The sequence below is a fragment of the Nothobranchius furzeri genome, chromosome 12, assembly GCF_043380555.1.
Source record: "Nothobranchius furzeri strain GRZ-AD chromosome 12, NfurGRZ-RIMD1, whole genome shotgun sequence".
NCBI classification, from domain to species: Eukaryota; Metazoa; Chordata; class Actinopteri; order Cyprinodontiformes; family Nothobranchiidae; genus Nothobranchius; species Nothobranchius furzeri.
The window spans coordinates 65,635,056-65,650,331 of NC_091752.1; the positions used below are offsets into that span (position 1 = coordinate 65,635,056).

Here is a 15,276-nt window from a genome sequence, read left to right on the forward strand (position 1 = left end):
GGTGCTGTGGGGGCCCAAAGCAGTCACTTAATTCGCATATGCCTTGGGCCGTCTCTGCCCTCAGGGGGGCATTAGCCCACCCTGGACACCCCCTAGAACCACCTCTGTAGACCACCAGGAGCTCGCTTGTCTCACAGATGAACAAACACACACACTCACACAACCATAGGATGCGTCATATTGCTGCGCACATCAAATGTTTCCCACCAGCGTTCTGTTCCTGGCTTCACAGAATATTACTCATGACACCTAGAGCGCTTCAGTCACACAGACACCAGGGCTCTCGGTGTTTCAAAAGTTTAGCACTAATCTATTGTTTATAAGTGACATAAACAAACCAGCTTCATCAAAGGGACACGAGGACATCGGGACATTCACATCGTGCTTTATTAAAATTACTGGCGGCGGTGCCATCCTGCAGCGCTGACGTGATGATGAGATACAGAATGGATGTAAGGACACTGGGTGACGGCATGTTCAGCACACAGCGGCATGCTTCGGGTTACATTCAGCTTTTGCATTAGCAGGACAACGGGTCATAAACCAAATGAAAAAAAGAAAACCTGTAATACTTAAACATTACATGCTGCAACAATTACCACAAAAAGGCTCGTTTTAGTGTGAAGGACTGCAGCCGTCATCTCACTTTGACCTTTTTCAGTTTCCAGCCTACAGGATTGTACCACGGTGGCTCTTCCTCCGTTATTGTTTGCTTCTTAGTGGCTCTAATATACTACAATCTTATAGTAATCTAATCAGAAACTCAGGAACGCCTAACAAATATCCTTCTAAATCAATAAATTAGACACAAAACCAGCAAAGGTTTATTCATTAAAAGTTAGGCATCAGTCCTAAAGTCGTATTTAGGCTCTTAATTGCACAAGAATTTAAATATTTCATTCATAAAAACTGGATCTCCATTTAACATTAAAACTTAAATTATACCAACACATTGATCACTCTGGCACAAGACTGTCTCATGCTGACGCCACGACACTCTCACATGACTTTAAGACAACAGTGAGATTCAATACATTTAGATTAAATAGCTTTAGAGTCCATCAGCAGAACCCGATCACCTCTCCGCACGTCAACAGGACCAGAAAATCACGTCTTCCTTAAGAAGGCTCTTAGAGGAAACTGACATTTGTTTTTCTGCAGGAATGTGTGAAACTGCAAATTTAAGAAAATAAAATAGCAATGTTAAAAAAGGCTAAGTTACTTTTCAGCAAAGGAAAATCTGTGTGATGTCTACAAAAGATGTCAGCACACGTGTGCGTGTCACAGTCATGTCGCCAAACACGTACGACTTGGATGAAGTCAACGATGACAAACCGCGCGGTGAACCTGTTGGGAAAAGCAGCACAGGCAGATGGCCGTGACGCTGGACGCTCTGAATGTGTGCTGAGGAGCAGAAGGGCCCGGACTCGAACCTGACTAAGTTTTTGGTTTCCTTCCACCCCTGAATCTCCACCACTGAGCTGAATCTCCACCACAGAGCTGAATCTCCACCACAGAGCTGAAGCTCCACCACAGAGCTGAATCTCCAGCACAGAGCTGAATCTCCACCACAGAGCTGAAGCTCCACCACAGAGCTGAATCTCCAGCACAGAGCTGAATCTCCACCACAGAGCTGAATCTCCACCACAGAGCTGAAGCTCCACCACAGAGCTGAATCTCCAGCACAGAGCTGAATCTCCACCACAGAGCTGAATCTCCACCACAGAGCTGAAGCTCCACCACAGAGCTGAATCGAAGGAGCGCAGCCGGTCTTCATCTGCTCAGATATGTGGGTGTCAAGAGGTTGACCATTATCTCAGACCTCCAGCCAGGCAGGAAAAGATAAACATGAATAAAACAATCAAGTCTGATTTCAGTTTTTGGTCCAATAAAAACCAGAAGAGTGATCGTGAGTAGTGCATTATTAGATTTTGTATAAAACGCTGGTGGTGTAGTCAAAACTAAAACTGCTCCTGTTTGCAGGCCACAGGTACTGCTGGGTGATGAGCTGACTCAGGTAAAGCAGAACCTGGCTGTCCCCCTTGTCCAGCCCCAGCTGCTCCTGCAGGAAGCTGCGGCGTCTGGACTCCACCACCTCCTGCCCCTCCACAGGGCTGACCGGCAGGTGGAGGTGGTGCGTGAAGGTGAACAGGAAGGCCCTTGCCGCCAGGCGACAGAGCGTGCTCTGGATGTGAAGGAAGAAGGTGGAGCCACGGCGGATGTAGGTGCGATGGTCGGCAATGTTGGCGAGTAGCCGGCCGCTGTAAGGTGGGCAGCGCAGGGTCTTCATGTCCACGTCCAGGATGGAGATGTAGCGACTGTAGCGGGACAGCGAGTAGAGCAGGCTGGAGCCAACGGGAGATCCAACTCTGTGATTCACAGATAAAAACATTTATGATCAAAATCACTTTAACAAACCAGAGGAAAGTCCGGCTATTCGGAAGGAAAATAATATAGCTTGAAGTGCGTTTGTGAAGAAAAGTTAAGAGCAACAATGTTTTTACATAAAGATAAGCCTTTGAGCAACCTCATTGACTGGATTGACATGCTAAGGGCTAGTCACAATAAAGTTAATTGCAGTCATCTTAAAACACATTAAATAAACACTAGTTTTTTTTTTACTTTTCATCCTATTCAATGGTTACAAATAAACATTTATTTGAAGGCAGAAATTGTTATCGAAGCCAGATACTTGCAGCACTTCCATTTCTCAGTATTTCTGTTTGAATAAAGCCTGAGTCATGCTTCTGCGTCTGAGTCAGTGCGGATACATGCAACGCCATTACTCATCCTTGTGAGCCTGCTGGAGAGCCATCGCAAGGATGGACGGAGTCGAGCTCTCTTCTCTAAGCATCCGTCCGTCGAGACGGAGAATGCAAGCTTGTGATTGGTAGGGCACCGCTGTCGTCTACACCGCCGCCATTGCGCCCTCAAAAACATAAAGAGAGCCGCGGACAACTAGCAGCAGACACGGAGCAGTTTGAACAATACCTCGCGAAAAAACTCTAAAAATATTAACGTTTGATTCCCCCGTGACTGGAGGAGTGAAAAGATGCACAGCAAGCGTTTTTTTTTTTTTGTGGACGGAAAAGACAGGAAACGTTGGTTTAGAGGTGGCGAGCGCATGAAGAGGTGGAGGAGAATGAGAGACAAATTTGTCTGTGTGGAAAAAGTTTCTTATCTACAAAAAACACAAATATAAACACACCATCTTGGACCGGACACATGACCGGATACCACAGAACAGCGCTACGCCCTCTGCTGTCCTGCCGGGGAATTGCTTTGCAGAAGTATGAGGGCAAAATGTCTCCGTCCGTGCGTGCGTGTCTCTCCCTGTTGGAGCTGACGGAGAAGTAGAAATCCAGCTTAACAGTGAATGCAAATGTTTATCAAGTAGCCTCGCCCTGAACGGTGGCACAGGAGTTAAGTGCTCGCCTCGCAATCGGAAGGTCGCAAGTTCGAGACCCGCTCAGTCTGTCGCTGTCGTTGTGTCCTTGGGCAAGACACTTAACCCACATTGCCTGCTGGTGTTGGTCGGAGGGACCGGTGGCGCCAGTGCTCGGCAGCCTTGCCTCCGTCAGTGCGCCCCAGGGCAGCTGTGGCTACATTGTAGCTCATCCCCACCAGTGTGTGAATGTGTGTGTGAATGGGTGAATGACTGATTGTGTTGTAAAGCGCCTTGGGGGGTTCCAGGACTCTAGAAGGCGCTATATCAAATACAGGCCATTTACCATTTACCATTTTGAACTACGACATTTTTATGTTTACAGATGTTTTGTTCCTAGAGATGCTGGAGAACCAACAAGATCGATAGAACGAATGTTTGTTTCTTCAAAAAATGTAATTCAAAGAGAATCAGGTGGAACTATAACAACTTTAAAGGGATATCTGGGAATTTGGAAGCGTGTTCTTGTGTAAAAGTTATTAATAATCCATTCACAGGTAGCTGACGAGCACACTGGGATGGGAGGAGACTTAGGCTCCCTAAACCAGATCTTGGTGAAGAATTAACGCAACACCGGATGGAAATAAAGTTGGTGACGTTGCAGAAACTTATCGAAGCAGGGCCAGAGCGAATGCGAGTCATAATCAAAGCTGAAGGCGGTAAATATTATAGTGTCTGACTTTTTTCCTTTTGGTGGCAACTAGGAATGTCCTGATACAACGTTTTCACTTCCGATACGATATCGCAGCCTTCAGTATTGACTGATTCCGATATCAATCAGATACGATATCAGCACCAATCATACATACTTTTACCTATTTCGTAGTGTGGAATGTGTGAAAGGCTTCATCAAGTGATATTACTCCGTCGGAGAACAAGAGCCAATAATAGTAAGAATGAAATAAATGACTATTTTTCCTTAACTATTGGTTGCAAAAGCGTGAACCTTAATGTTCTGCTTATATCAGAAAATTTTAACGCCGCCCAATAGAAACCGATACACTGTTTTTGGGCCGATATCGAATTACTTCTGATATCGGTATCAGAACAGGACATCCCTACTGGCAACTTTGTTTGGCTAAGCAGTGTTTATAAATAAATAACTTCTACAGACCATCAATAGTTGAATGTAAGTCAGCCCAGGACCCTTTCATACTGTTAAATAGGAAGCTAATGCTGATTTCACTAGGTACGAATGTGCTCAGCTGATACTATTTAAACTAAAAACTGCTAACTTTGTCAGCCATAAAGAGACTCTGTTTCTCTGTTACTGGACAGTCTTTAAGTGCTGTTCAGAGCAGCTCGTACAGCAACTAAGTCCCAAAACCTTATCTGTGCTACATTTGCCTTTTAATTGGTATTCTGAATAAAATACGCTACTTTATTTTGTCACAGCACACTGAAGAATTGATGTACTTCATACAAGACAAAAGCAAGAATAAGCAGGAAGAGCAGTTTACCTATTTACTTGCTGTAGTATAAAGATAGCTTCACAAAAACAGTCCCGACTTCATGACACCGATGGTGTTGCAGCTTGATGCATTTTAAACACAGCTCAGTGCTTCAAAGTTCTCACTTTTCCTTTCAACCTAAATACCTAAAATTAGCCAGCAGAAATGTGCCAGTCTACTCTGAAATCAACTTCTCAACACCTCACAGTACAAAAGGACTCAAAAACAAACGAAGCAGGCAGAACCCTCGCATCTAATTTAAAGGAGTAGAACGCTCGTTTAATCAATACCTTTGTAGTGGTCTAGTAGGAATTGGGGGGGGGGGGGGGGGGGCTCCAGGGCACCAGCTTCAGGAATTAGCCGTGAGCGACATTAGAGCTGAGCCACAGACTGCAGGTTTTTGAGTCTTTTTCCTGATTTTTGGACAACTCGCCTCTGATTGGCTAACAGCAACACGACTCTACCACTGACTCTGTTTGCTCTGCATTGTTGCCGTTTTATCTCCAAATATAACAAGCCTGGAGGAGATCTGCCATGTTGTGGGGTTGCTAATGCTAACAGTTAGCTTCCACTAGTCAAGACATCCTCTGCTGTTTCCTGGACAACAACCTTGCCCGTCGTGAGTCAACTTGGGTGAGTCCATGGCTGTTAAGTGACAGTGTGACATAGATTTGTCAGACTTTTCTAATCCTAGAGTTTCACCATTTATTTTCTATCAGAAGCTAATGCAGGAGATAGGTGTAGGAGACTATTTTCACATTCAGCCTGCATGAAAAACTCTGAGGGACCCATTATAATCACAAATAATAATTTAAAGAAGAATTTTTCAGTGTTGAAACCTTGAAGCTTCTGTTCTAGCGTCTAACGGGGTTGAACCCCAGGGAACAGAACAAATGACGAGGCTAAGCAGTATTCTTCCGTTGGGTAAATCTAATGTCAGGGTGAAACTGAAGCTGAAAAGACCCGTAGGTGAATGAGTCATGGAGGCCTGAGTCAGAGAAACTGAATAAAGGTGTGGAAAAAAAAAAGCTTGTCAGGATCATCAGCGTCAAAGTGAACCCTGACAGAAATGATGATGATGATTCTGAAAACACATCCTTTGGAATTATATTCAACTAAAACATCTGGCCTTTTCATTAGTTTTTATTCTAGTGCTAATAAAGACTGAGTCCATTGTCTTTGATACCCGCAATCCTTCTGGTTCTCATTCCACTTTTGATGGTTTAAACCCTGAGCAGTGTGCAATAAGCCTCGGGGTAAAAGTGGATGCCAACCTCTTTGGTGTGTTCTTGCTGTGTTGAAATTCTAATTCCATCTTTTAGTTCTTTTTAAAACACAGAAATGTTGCAGGTAAATAAAACCTTTCTGTGTTTTAAAAAGAACTAAAAGATGGATGCCAACCTCTCAATGACTCCTCAGATCAACTCAGTGGTGAGGTCTTATTTTTATCAGATATGCCGCCTAACTCGTTTAAGACCGATCATAAAGAGGAAGCACTTGGAATCAGTCATCCACACTTTCATCACCTCTCGTTTGGACTACGCTAATACACTATTAGTTGGACCTCCAGTCTCTGCCTTTAACCGGTTGCAGGTTGTCCAAAATGCAGCTGCTAGTTTTTTAACAAACACAAGTCGACGTAGTCATATTACACCAGTCCTGGAACATCTTCACTGGCTCCCCATCACATTTCGTGTGCGTTTTAAGATACTGATGTTTGTTTTTAAAGCCCTACACGACCTAGCTCCTCTTTATCTGTCCGACCTGCTGACTCCCTATGTACCTACTTGTATGTTGAGGTCAGCTGACCGTCTACTGCTCTGCACTCCCCGGATGGCCTACAAATCATGAGGTGAACGTGCGTTTGTCCACGCTGCCCCCATGCTCTGGAACTCACTGCCCATTACAGTTAGGCTGGCATCCTCTCTGCCTGTTTTTAAATCTCATTTAAAAACCAACTTTTATCACTTGGCTTTTAGACCGTGATTCATGTTATGGTATTATGATTTTATAGTTTTTATTGTTGTGTTTTATCTTCTTATTGTTTTTTCTTTTTTGTTTTAATTGATCCTGCCTGTTCAGCACTTTGGTCAGCTCTCACGCCGTGTCTTAAATTGTGCTATAGAAATAAAGTTGGTATGGTAATTTAACATTTTTTTAGGGAAGGCAAAAGGGATAAGGGCTGAGTGAATGAAAATGCTGCTTTAAAACAATGATTTTGTTTATTAGGTAAGTAAAGTTCTCAAAACCAGTCTGGTTCTATGGAGAAGCAAGTGACACAAGTAGTACGTTTATGCACGTGTCTGGAGCTCCAGCCGGGTGCATAAACATACTAATATTGTTTTTGTTTTCTACACTTTTTAGTTCAGTAAGAGAGTCCAACTGTGTTTTATCTACTTATCAGAGCTCAGGTTGACCTTTTGAATTCAATACAAACAGCAGAAGATCTAAAGAAATGTCTAGACTTTCTCGCTTGGGCCACGTACGGCAAAATGACTGAATTTGGTGTTGAACAGTAAAAATCATAAATGTGACAACTTTTCTCCCAAACAAAACCCTAATATCACAAAAAGCATGATTATTTGTTGCAGATGTTACAGGATTGAAAACTGTGGTTTGAATGGAAGTCAATGGGACGTTTTGGTCCGCTAAAGACTCAAGTTTATGGTGTTTTTTCTTATCATAGTGTTCCCTTGGTTTTTTTTTTTGTTTTTTTTTTTCAAATTTTTCCAAATTGAATTTCAAAATTCATCCAAAGTGGTTTTGCAACAAACTTTTGAACCATATGCACAAAAAAGGGTGAAATGGTGTCCAAAAGAAAAGCAAAAAACTGCCCAAATGGACAAAAATGTCCGTAATGAAGCCTGAGGTTAAAGATACAGGCTGAGATTTTCTTATGGAGCATTGCTGCCATATTTCTCTAAATACTATTCACGTACCGATGGCAACCAATAAATTAAATGTTTTGTCAAAAAATAAAATTCTTTTATCGATTCTGAAACGTAAAATCCTGGAAAAACCTCATCCAATACAGCGCTGGTCCCCCTTCTAAATGACTGGCTCAAAACCCATCCGTCAAACTGGTCCTCTGACCGTCTCACACCCCAGCGAACCTCAACAACTTCTGCACGAATCGCTCAAGCTCGGACGAGCAGCTAAACTAAACAGGAAGCTAGCTGAGCTGCCTGGTGTCATTGGATCTAATTCTGTTTACGAATCTCATCTAATGAGTTGTTTCACAGTCTGGTTCTGTTCCTGTTGGGAAACGTAGTTTGTTTTGTGTTCTGTAGTTCTTTTTAGTGGTGGAGTCTCCCCAGGTTGAACTATTGTGATTCTGAAGTTAAAAATAAACACAAAAAGCTGAAAATTGCCTAATTTTTCACACTAAAAACACCACACGTGACTGCACCTGTGTGTCTGTCACAAGCAGGTGTTGTACCATATTTTGTGACCATAAGATACTGTGGCTCTAAGGCTACGTTCAAACTGCAGTTCTTAATGCTTAATTCTGACATTTGATTAAATCCATTTTTTGTGTGTGTGTGGTTGTTCACACTCTTAACTGAAATGTGACAGCAAACCACTCTCAGCGTGAACGGTTCACAGCCCTCAAGCAGTCCGCGTACACGGAAGAAGACAAGAACACGCTTTGTGGACTCAGAACCGGGAGAGGTGGAGTTGTGATTATGGAGTTCATTCATAGTTTTAGGATGTCCAGACAGACTTCTAAATACCTCCGTCAGCGCCTCCCATCAAGAATATCTAGACAACACTCGACCAGGTCAGTGATGTAAGGGACGGGTTTATTGCGACATACCATAGTTTATTGATGTAGCACGTTTAAAACGTAGCATGGGAGCTGCCCAAAGTGCTGCACAGGCTAAACCAAAACACAACCAACCTAAGCAACTAAAACAGAAGATAAAAATACCGATCAAAGGCAGATAAAACATGAGGAATACTAAGAACACATAAAACAATAACACAATAAAACACTAAAACGAGTCACTGTCTAAAAGCCACGTCGTAAAAGTGGGTCATTTAGAAACCGCCAATGATGGAGCCTGCCGAACTCCGATGGGCAACGAGTTCCACAGTTTTGGGGCAGCACAAATGCTCGTTCACCCCGCAATTTGCATCGCATTCGGGGCGTGCACAGCAGCAGGTCAGCCGACCTCAACGTGCACGTGGCTACATAGGGAGTGAGCAGGTCAGAGAGATAGGGAGGTGCCAGGTTGTTGAGTGCTTTAAATACAAAAGTCAATAACTTAAACTGTACTCTGAAAATGACAGGGAGCCAGTGAAGATGTTCCAGGACGGGGGTAATATGGCTACGTTGGTGCGTATTTGTCAAGAACCTGGCAGCAGTGCTCTGGAGGACCTGCAGCCGATTCAGGGCAGAGACCGGAGCGCCAACTAGGAGGGCGTTTGCATAGTCCGGGCGAGAGGTAATGAAGGCATGGATGACAGACTTTAAATGCCTCCGTTTCAAGATTTGTCTGAGGCGAGTAACATGACCGCTCAGACTGAAGTAACTTTCAGAAACATCAGCTATGTATCGGATTCAGTACCACATATGAAAAGTGACCTGGGTTGGATTTTAAAAACCAGAATTGGGCTGTTCTAGGTAATGGCAGCGCTAACCGAGACTGAACAAGCGGGTTTAGAAAGCTAACTCGGTTCTGGTGCTGCTGACCTCCACCTTAGAAAATCACTCCCACCCACTGTATTCCACTGTTGAGGCCATGGACAGCTCCTTTAGTGGCAGACTGAGACATCCATGATGCAAAACAAAACGCCACTGCAGGTCATTCACTCCCACAGCTGTAAAATTGCGTAACTGGTACTGGCATTATCTTGTTACATGCTAACATCAAAGCTATATTCAGTGCCTGTGCAATACCTGGATGCACAATTGGGGGTCTGTGTATTTTATGCTGTTTCTCCTTAGAAACCCAGTTCTCTAATTTCCAACAAAGTGACAAAAATTGCAGTTCCACTCTCATCCACTAGGGGCTGGTGTCAGAAGCGAGCAAATCCTCATTGACTCCCATGTTAAAAATACCAATTTCACAGCAGAAATAAACATGTTTACAGCCTGGTTCCAAAACATGTTTTTGGTTTAATAGATCTAGTTTACACTCATGACAACTCTGAGGGGGGTGAATTTTTCTCACTCTTCTGTTTAAGTGTATTAAAAGCCTAAAATTCTGAATAATTAATGAGCATCAGACCCACGTGACCACAGAGCTAGCTCCGGGGAAAGGCCTCAGCCTGAGTCTCGGCCTCGCCTTAAAATTGTTCCGCCATTTTCAGTCTCTCAACTTAGACCATTAGCTGTAGCGTTTGTGCGTTCTTTTTGGATATTTTTTGTGCAATTGTTGGACAAAATGACTTGCTGTGGCATTAATTGCACTAATAGAGCGTTCAAGGAGTCTCCTCTTCATTTTTTTCGGTAAGTAAAATTATATTTATGTATTTTAGGTCACTGCCGAGCTGAGCTTAGATTTTAACATGTACTGTTTAACCATGAAATGTAAATGTAATAGGGTAAAACCCAGTGCATTTAACATAATGCTGCACTTTAGAAAATGGGTTGAAATATAACATGTTGGTGGAGCTGGGTTCCGACTATCGGTATGGTCCCCTCCCTTCAACGGCAGCTCGGCGCATCTCTGACCGCAGCGGCGTTTGTCTGCTGTGCGGCTGCCGGCTTGTGGAGGTCTCGGAGACCTCTGTGTTCCACCCGGTTTTACCCAGCAGTCAGCCCGGTGTATCTCTGACTCAGAAGCTCTGGTGTTGTGCACAGTTAACTCCGGTTGTAGCTAGGTTGCTACCTCCGTTAGCTTAGCTCCCACCTCCGTGTTAGCTTTGGGTTAGCTTGTAGCTAGTTCGACCTGGTGTCGTCAGTTGATCCCAGCCTTACAGCCCCACCCTCAGCTCCACCTCTCTTCCCTTTTGTGGAATTGTCTGGGCTTGACAGAACCTGTGACACGGTCAAAATGGCGGTGGTGGCCACCTCCCATTTTGGCACAAAAACTTATAATTGGAGTCTATGGACACGAATTGTCCAGTGTATATGTCGATGGTTTTTACCTGTATTAGTTTTTCCTGTTCTGTAAGTGTATGTGCTGCCTTACTGAGGGATCCCCCCCCCCCATTGTGGGATTAATAGTCTATTCTAATCTAACAGAGATTCAGCCTAAAACACAAAATGTCTAAGACACAAATGCAAAATAAAGTCTCTCCACTTTTCATACCTTTGCAATCCAATAAGTTTCCACCTCAGTAAGTCAGTGAGAGTGAGAGGACACGACAGCCAGGCCTGAACCCTCTCCCCACACTTTCCAGGGCTGGGCACAAAGAGAGCCAGAGCCAGGACCAGGCGGCGGACTCTTCCCTCATCTGACCCGATAACCACCAGGGTTCTTCCTCTCAGCAGACACCACAGCGCTTGCATGGCGAAGGGGTACTGACGCACAAATCTCAAAGCACCCTGACCAGCCTTTTTCCTCTCCCGAAGGGTCACCGTCCCCCCGTAGCCAAGGGGGGAGGCAGCCCTGTCAGACCCTGTGGAGGCGCTCAAGGTGCAGTCTGACCCCTCTTCCACAGAGGTTTGGGAAGCTACATCTCCAAGAAGACCCACAGGAAGCTCCAGGCTGGTTGGAGGACTTTCAGAGCACGGGGAACCCACTGTGTATTCACCTTGGACTGGAAGGAGGGCTTGGGGTTCCTGATTTACCACCAGGATTTGGGAGGGCTTGGGATGTGAGTTTTGCTGCACAGAAGACATGGTGTCGGGGGCGGATGCCTCGTGGAGAAAATGCTCTTGGGGCATACAACATGCTGCATCTATTGGAGGTAGCAACTTTGACTCATTTAGTGAATCACAGTCATCCAGCTCAGACGCCACCTCCAGCAAAGACACAGGGGTCTGATCTCGTTCATGGTCACCGTCATCCTCCTCCCCGGCAGTGGTCTCAACATCTTCGCTGCTACTTTCCCTCCCCGCGTCAGTGTTTTGGTCAGGTTCAGGGGTCAGGTCAGAATCGGGATCAGGCCCTTCAGAAATCATACTGGCCATACTTTCCCGTTTCTCTGCCAGTTCCAGCCCACTCTTATCGCTGCTAAAGCTTCCTTTGGTCTCCTCCGAGCTCTCCTGAGTCTCCAGAGTCTGATCCGAGGGGGAGGACTCCAGCTGGCTCTCTCCAAGTCCAAGCTCACTCTGCCGAGTAGTGCTGGTTTCAGACGCCACGTTGAGCGGATCTTGAGGTTTTGAAGGATGTAACTGAGTAGTGTCAGGCCCAAGGACAATGTGAGGTGAATTTAAGTGCACATGGTTGTCCACGGAATGATTCACAGCACAGAATGGTCTTAGAGTTCCTGATTCATCCTCTGCATTGTCATCGAGTTCCTCCTCAAACAGGAAGTTGACGACTCGCAGATTTTTGCGCAGTGCCTTGTCCAGACGACGTGTGTGCAGGTAACACAAATCCCCCCGGAAGCTCCTCTCCGTCTCCTTCAGGAGCTCCACGGCGGCCTCGTAAAAGGTGCCCTCACACAGCTCTGGGAGGATCTTCAAGCGCTTGTCAAAACACTTAGCAGACTTGGCTTTGATCAGCTGCGGCGTGTAGGATGGCCTGCGTTTAACGCCATCTTCATCCTCCTCTTCTTCACCTCTGCTGTCATCTAACCATCCCTCCCCTCCCTCTCCTTTCCCCCCCTTTTCACTGTGGCTAACAGGTTCTGCTAGTTTGGCGTATTTGTCTAAGAGCTCCTCACACTCGCTCAAACACTCGGTCATACACCTGCGGCAGGCCACGGCCTGAGGATCCCGGCGTGGACGGCGATGGTAGGAGCAGATCTGTTTCAGCAGGTCTCTGTGCTCATAAATACTCTTCTCTACATTGGCGAGCTCATTGGCCTTCTCTACAGCATGGGCGGAGTAAACGCACTGAGGCCCCGCCTCCCTCTGCAGGCCTTCCTCCCGTTGAAGCACAGAGTGGGTGTACCTGGGGAGATCAAACAGACTCGGTGACAGAAGAAAGATGGAACCATTTCCAAACAACGAATACTTGCGGTCTTCTACGATGTAACACGTCAAAACATTTAAAGGCATGGTGGAGTCACGAAGGAAGTGACAACACCAACAGCGGCAAAACTCTGAGAAAGGCAACAACGATAGTCGAAACATCCGCAATAACAAGGTAAAAACAACACTCTTGCTCTGTTAAAAAAGAACCGTAATACAGTTGGATGAAACGCACAGAATGAACGCATAACATATGTTTACATTTTTTCATATTTGTAAATCATTCATTTGAGCCAGTACGTGCTAAAACGACCCTTTACAGAGTTGATGAAATGTCACTCAGACCCTCACCGCCCTCTATGGCCAGAATACCGCACTTACAACTTCGGAGAGCCAGTCCGGTCCCTGTTGGACTCCGTAAGTGTAACTGACATGCCTGGTGCTGGAGTCTGCTTCCAGCATGCTGCCTGCATGTTTTAGATCTTGAACACAGCTTATTTGTTTGATTTAGTGATGAATCACTCCTGTAGATATTACTGAAGGCTGAGGAGACATTTCAGCTGTTAGATTAAGGTGTTCAAATGACAAACGCACAGCGAGGACAAGAGTTTCACTTTTGCTTTCACTAACAAACCACTAGAGGGTGCTAAAGGCAAACCAAAACTGCCCAGTATCCCTTTGACAAAGGGGTAGGAACTACAGTCAATAGCCTTTTGTGGGTGACGGTGGCACAGGAGTTAAGTGCTCGCCCCGTAATTGGAAGGTTGCCAGTTCGAGCCCTGCTCAGTCTCTAAAATGAAAGTTGAACCCACATCTTTTTTATCTGTGAATTCAATGCCGTTCGACGAGTCTCAAATAAAAATTTGGGCGTCTTATTACTGTAAAAAAATATACCATTTATGTAAAAAAAAAGAAACTCTAAATAAACTATGTTCACATCCAGAATCGAACCCAGGTCTCCTGCATGAAAGTCCAGCGTCTTACTAAGTGAGCTAACACGCCAGTGTCAATTCTTGTATCTGTACCATTTAAGAATGGTTCGGGGGGTTATGCCTGAGCATGAACGCGCATGAAGCAGCCTGCTCGACCCGAGCATCTCTCTTTTTCTGTGATTTTACAGAAAAACAGGCAATCACAGTAAAAATGCCAGGGCTCATTCTACAGGACCAGGACATTGCAGGAGAATGTACGTAGAAGAAATTTATTATTTCTATACATGTTTTGGCTGTCAAACTTCCAAAATGCCCCTTTAAATAACAGGTATTTGTTCATCTGAGGTTGTTTTGTCCTGATTTTAAACCTGCTGGGAATAAATTGTTTGTGTTAAGACCCAACAAGTCCAACCTCCTTATTGTCTGACTGTATATTCACAACTAAACCACTCATAGACCCCATCAGGGATGCTAAGTTGAATGTTTTGTATTAAAACCCTTACTCGAGGTCCTGGAGTTTCCTCTGGAGTTCCTTGGCAAAGGCCCTTCTGTTCCCGGCTTTCAGACACTCAGAGGCCTGGGAGAAGCGGAGGGACAGCTCTTGGAACTGAAGCATGATTTTCTTCTCATCTGCAGCGATGTACGCCATGCAGAACGGTCGTACAAAGCCCCTCGCCTCCAGGTCGTAAAGAGTGAAGTGATGGACATAAGCAAACGCCCCTTCCTTTGAGTCTCCCAACACAACCCTCGAGTCCTCCACAAAACTGAGCCGTGGGTAGCCACTGCCTGGCGGATGACCCACGAAGGAGGCCTGGTAGTCCACCGACATGATGCGCAGAGAGAAGTAGTTAAGGTCAAAGGTGCCACAGATTTTAGGTTCATCTGGGATGGTGAGGAGAGGCTGCGGGCCCACCTGCTCCGAGAACTCAGAGATGAGGATGAAGTCTTTGGTGAACTTGGCGTAGGACGTTTTGGCCCAAGGGTTAGAGTCAGCCAGTGGATGGAGGGGAACAGAGAACTCCTCTGGGAGATCCCAAGGTTCTGGACTGGTCTGCCCATACTCATCCTCTTTAGTGAAAGCCACCACATCTGGGGAGCCTATCATAGTGTTATTAGTGAGAGAGGCATGAGAAACAGCATTGGCACTTTGAGTCATAGAAATGCTGTCAGGATACAGCAGCGAGGGGCGGCACCGTGAAGTCCAGACACACCGGGCATTCTGGTGGCCCACGGAGCAATCAAGCTGCTCTACAGAGCAGAAGCGTGGACCCAGAGTCCAGCTGTGATCCTGAGATGGTCCGCCATGGAATACGGAAGCGGGTTAAAAGCAGAAAATGAGAGAAAACACAGTGATGAAGAGAGAACCACAGCGTCCGAGCAGATCTTTCACGCTGCACAACACCGGGGAGCGTTTGT

The 15,276-nt window shown here is 45.4% G+C and overlaps 1 protein-coding gene across 1 annotated transcript; it reads right to left on the reverse strand.

Moving 5' to 3' along the window:
* Positions 1-1,924: 1,924 nt before the first annotated feature.
* On the reverse strand, positions 1,925-15,246 carry smcr8a (Smith-Magenis syndrome chromosome region, candidate 8a). Its single transcript, XM_015945382.3, has 3 exons — positions 14,364-15,246; positions 11,157-12,908; positions 1,925-2,369 (listed from the first exon to the last, which is right to left on the reverse strand). Exons 1-3 carry the CDS (start codon positions 15,014-15,016, stop codon positions 1,925-1,927), a joined length of 2,850 nt encoding a protein of 949 aa, XP_015800868.3. The 5' UTR covers positions 15,017-15,246.
* Positions 15,247-15,276: the final 30 nt, after the last annotated feature.

Coding starts and splice junctions, on each gene's coding strand:
- smcr8a (XM_015945382.3), bottom strand. CDS start 15,016: ATGACTCAAAGTGCCAATGCTGTTTCTCATGCCTCTCTCACTAATAAC. Junction 12,909..14,363: donor AGGAAACTCCAGGACCTCGA/GTAAGGGTTTTA, acceptor TGATCTCCCCAG/GTACACCCACTCTGTGCTTC. Junction 2,370..11,156: donor AAACTTATTGGATTGCAAAG/GTATGAAAAGTG, acceptor TGTGAATCACAG/AGTTGGATCTCCCGTTGGCT.